General features: G+C 36.7%; 1 protein-coding gene across 1 annotated transcript; it reads right to left on the reverse strand.

Annotated features, from left to right (window-relative positions):
- Positions 1–481: 481 nt before the first annotated feature.
- On the reverse strand, positions 482–2055 carry LOC18104543 (trans-resveratrol di-O-methyltransferase). Its single transcript, XM_006376326.3, has 2 exons — positions 1253–2055; positions 482–906 (listed from the first exon to the last, which is right to left on the reverse strand). The coding sequence occupies exons 1-2, from the start codon at positions 2039–2041 to the stop codon at positions 598–600; spliced, it is 1098 nt and encodes a 365-aa protein (XP_006376388.2). The 5' UTR covers positions 2042–2055; the 3' UTR covers positions 482–597.
- Positions 2056–3957: the final 1902 nt, after the last annotated feature.

The raw sequence follows: 3957 nt of genomic DNA on the forward strand, positions 1-3957 counted from the left end.
TCAAATCAATTTTCTTCATAAAGAGTTTCTTTAAATCATATTAGTTTTTTCAACTCAGAATCATCAAATTTAAAGTCTAAACATTCATGTTTAATTTTGATTTTATAACGGTTAAACAAAGTTAATAATGCTGAAAATCAATTCTAGTAATCATCATTATTAATTCTTTATAAGTTTTAATTCCAAAATCCATTATAAAAAAAAGGGTGAATGAAGAGTTTCTTGCATTGTTTATCCTGATTTTATATATTCTTCCTCACCTTAGTTTTTAAAGTTATCTCTGCACTTTTTGAACTATGTTTTTCCTCCTAATCTAGAGTTTAGACTAAATTTTATTAAGAAATAATTGAGTCTAAATAAGATGTTGTCGTTGTTGTTGGAATCTTAAAATATATATTGTAAACATCTTAGTTGCACTAAGGGAGAAACAATGAAACATTAAGGATAAAGAATTTATTATAACAACGATGACGACAACAACAGCAGCAACAACAACAATTTTATTATCTTACACGTAAATATTATTTTGGACAAAACCATAATATCATGAATTTTCACACTTAAGCATAACAAAAGCAAAACATTACTAAGATCTTATCAATTATAAAGCTCAATGAGAGCTCTTGTGCCTAGCACAGGGTGTATCTTATAATTGAGGAAACCAGCATCAAAGAAGAGCTTAGCCCACTCCTTTTCATTTCTCTCCATGCCACTAACAGCCACCATCATTAGTAGATCAAAAAACAGCTGCGTTTCAATTGACCCCTCGTCTCCATTCAGGTTCTCTCTCACCATATCTATAATTATCACCTTCCCAGCTTTCTGCTGTCCCTTACTCATAATTGCTTGTCTGCATCGTCTAAGTATTTTCACGCAGTCTTCATCACTCCAGTCATGCAGTATCCACTGTTTTTCATTTGCCATAAGATATGTAGCATGAATAAATGAAGACGTACGGGAAAAAAAATCCTAAAGGAAATAGAAAACATAAGATGCATATATATAGAAACTCCGTAGTATAGATTTTTGGGTTAGAGATGATGTCCATCTTTGAATATAAATCTTCATATGCATGTGTACGCAGAGGTCAGGAATGGAATAGTTTATATATGTGTCAAAATATAAGCTCAAGGATGGACGTGTGTATATAAGCACCTCTCAAAACAAAAACTAATAAAAGATGTTATATATATATATATATGCAAATTTAATATATAGTGTTGGTAGAAGAATACTGTTGAAATTAATTTACCTTGAGTAAAATTGCTTCTGCTGGAGGAACTGCCTGAAACATATCCCCCCCTACATACTTCAAATTTTTACAGCCTTGCAAGTCAGAAACCACATGGGGGAGATCAAACACAGTGCAGTCCATGTGAGGAAATGCTTCAGCGATGCCCTTGGCCATAGTTCCAAAGCCTCCCCCGACATCCACCAAGGAACTCAGCCCCTCAAAGATGCCTTTACATTTGCTTACAACCAACTTACTAGCCAGTATGCTATCACTAGCCATGGCTTCATTAAAGAGATTTTTGATTCTTGGATCTTGGCCAGCGTACTCCCAAAATGTATTTTCATGGGCAACACTAAATGCGGTGGCTTCATCATTTCGGAACCAAGTGCTCAAGCAATCCCATGGTTTTGTCAGAACTGAGTCGAGCTCAAAAAGTAAAAGAGGTCTCATATTCCAGGGATTGTCCTTGAGTAGGAGACGAGTGGATTGGGTAAGGGAATAGGCTTCTTGGTTGTGAACGCCGTTAAGATTTTGCTGGGAAAAGAAACCGGAGTGCACGAGAATACGCATAAGGCGGTGGACATATTGAGCTTTTGATGGGTGGATCGGTAGGGCAGAAACAAGCTCCGAGAGGGTCATGGGTTTGCCATGTTTTTGGATCACATCTGGTATGCCTAGTTGAACGGCACATTTCAGAGTCATGAAGTTTATGAAGTTGAATATATGATTCCACACATGAGTTTGAGCTTGAAGCAGCTCACCAACACTTTCCTCGTTAATCAACTCCATTGATTTCAAGTGGTACATATGCTAGTGAATGTTATGATACCTCAAAATACTATTTTCTCGTCATATTTATAGGAGTGAAACTTACTGTAACCTCAGAGAACACTACCAGAAAACCGGAGAAAACCAACGGAATTACCGACGGCACAATTCCGTCGGTAATAATTACCGACGGACATAATTCCGTCTCCAAATCTGTCGGTATATACCAACGGACTATTTCCGTCGGTATATACCGATCGTTTTGCTGACGGGGTATACAGTTTGTCTGGAAATATGCAACGACGTGGTGACGTCAGACGATTTTACCGACGGAATGACCGAGGGATTCAAACTGAGATAGCCGTATAGTGACGTGGCACTGTCACCGACGGAATTAATCCGTCGGTGATTCCATCGGAAAAAACCATTATATACCAACCCATCTGCCGACACTCTCTTCCTCTGTTTCTCCTTCTTCTTCTTTCCCATCCCACCTCTCCCCTCTCAAACTGCAGCCAACCTCCCTCCCATCCCAACTCTCAACTATTCTCAACACGAGCACTCAAGTTAATTTCTTATATCTTGTACGTGGTCACAATATTCGTTTCTTGTAGATTTTATCATTTTTTTTGTAAGTAAATCTATCCTTTTTAGTTTTAATATTTAATTGTGAATTTTATTGTTGTAGTACGTATATGTCGTATTTTGCTAACGTTTGTACTTGTTTAATTGTTATTTTTCAAAGAAACTTGTAGTATGAATGTATAATTTTGTAGTTGTTATAGTTTGTTTTAGATTTTGTCAAATTATATTTGTTTGTAAATTGTTGAAATTTTGTTTGAATTACACCGAATTAAATGTGTCATTGTGATGAAATAAATAATTAATAGCTTGTTTAACGAGTTTTGTTTAATTGTTATCAATTCTATTTCGAAGTTGTGATTTTTGTAAATTTATATATGTATAAATTAATTTGTATGTATGAACGTTGATAGTTGATAGTTGATAATGAATATTTAACATAAGTGTTGTTTTAGTTTGTTGGATAATGTCGGGGAAAACCAATATTTTTGTTATGTTTTATAGAGGTTCAATAGAAGTCATGGATGTATCGGGACTCACCCCAATGATTGTGGAGGATGGATTATTGTAACGGTGTCCAGGGTTTTATTAATTTCGCAACATCTATTTCGAGGAATTTTACTGATGGCGGTATTAGGTATCCATGAAGGAAGTGTAAAAATTTAAAGTTTCTGCATCAAGATGTTGTAACGATGCATCTTTTAACCAAAGGGTTCATGGAAGATTACCTGTGTTGGTATGCTCACGGAGAACTATTTGTTCCTGATGAGAGCATGGAAGAACAGGTGGTTGGGTCAACTTCTAGTGCTAGCAACATGCATGAAGTTGGAAATGAGAACAGTAATCCTTACAGGAATATGGTTATGGATGCAATGAGAATGAGTGAAGGTAATGTCAAGGAATGTTCAATCGTAGAAGAAAAACCTAATGCAGATGCAGCAAGGTTTTTTGATCTGTTGAGAGATTCTGACGAACCATTATGGGATGGCTGCACGAACCACAATAAATTATCAGCCGTAGCACAGTGTTCACCATCAAGTCAGATCACAGGTTAAGTGAGGCCGGTTATGACAAGATTATTGAATGGGCGAGAAGCATTTTACCTGAAGGGAACAGGCTGAAAGAGAACTTCTATGCTGCCAAGTCAATGATGAAACCCCTCGATTTAGGATACCAGAAAATTGATATATGCCCTAACTTCTGCATGTTATACTACCTTGAAAATGCCGAGATGACCGAGTGCATGACATGCGGGCATTCCCATTACAAACCCAGAACTGGTAGAGGGAAGACTCTCGTGGCATATAAAAAACTTAGATACTTCCCAATCACACCTAGACTGCAGAGGTTATTCATGTCACCAAGGACTGCTG

This window comes from Populus trichocarpa, chromosome 13, assembly GCF_000002775.5.
Source record: "Populus trichocarpa isolate Nisqually-1 chromosome 13, P.trichocarpa_v4.1, whole genome shotgun sequence".
NCBI lineage: Eukaryota > Viridiplantae > Streptophyta > Magnoliopsida > Malpighiales > Salicaceae > Populus > Populus trichocarpa.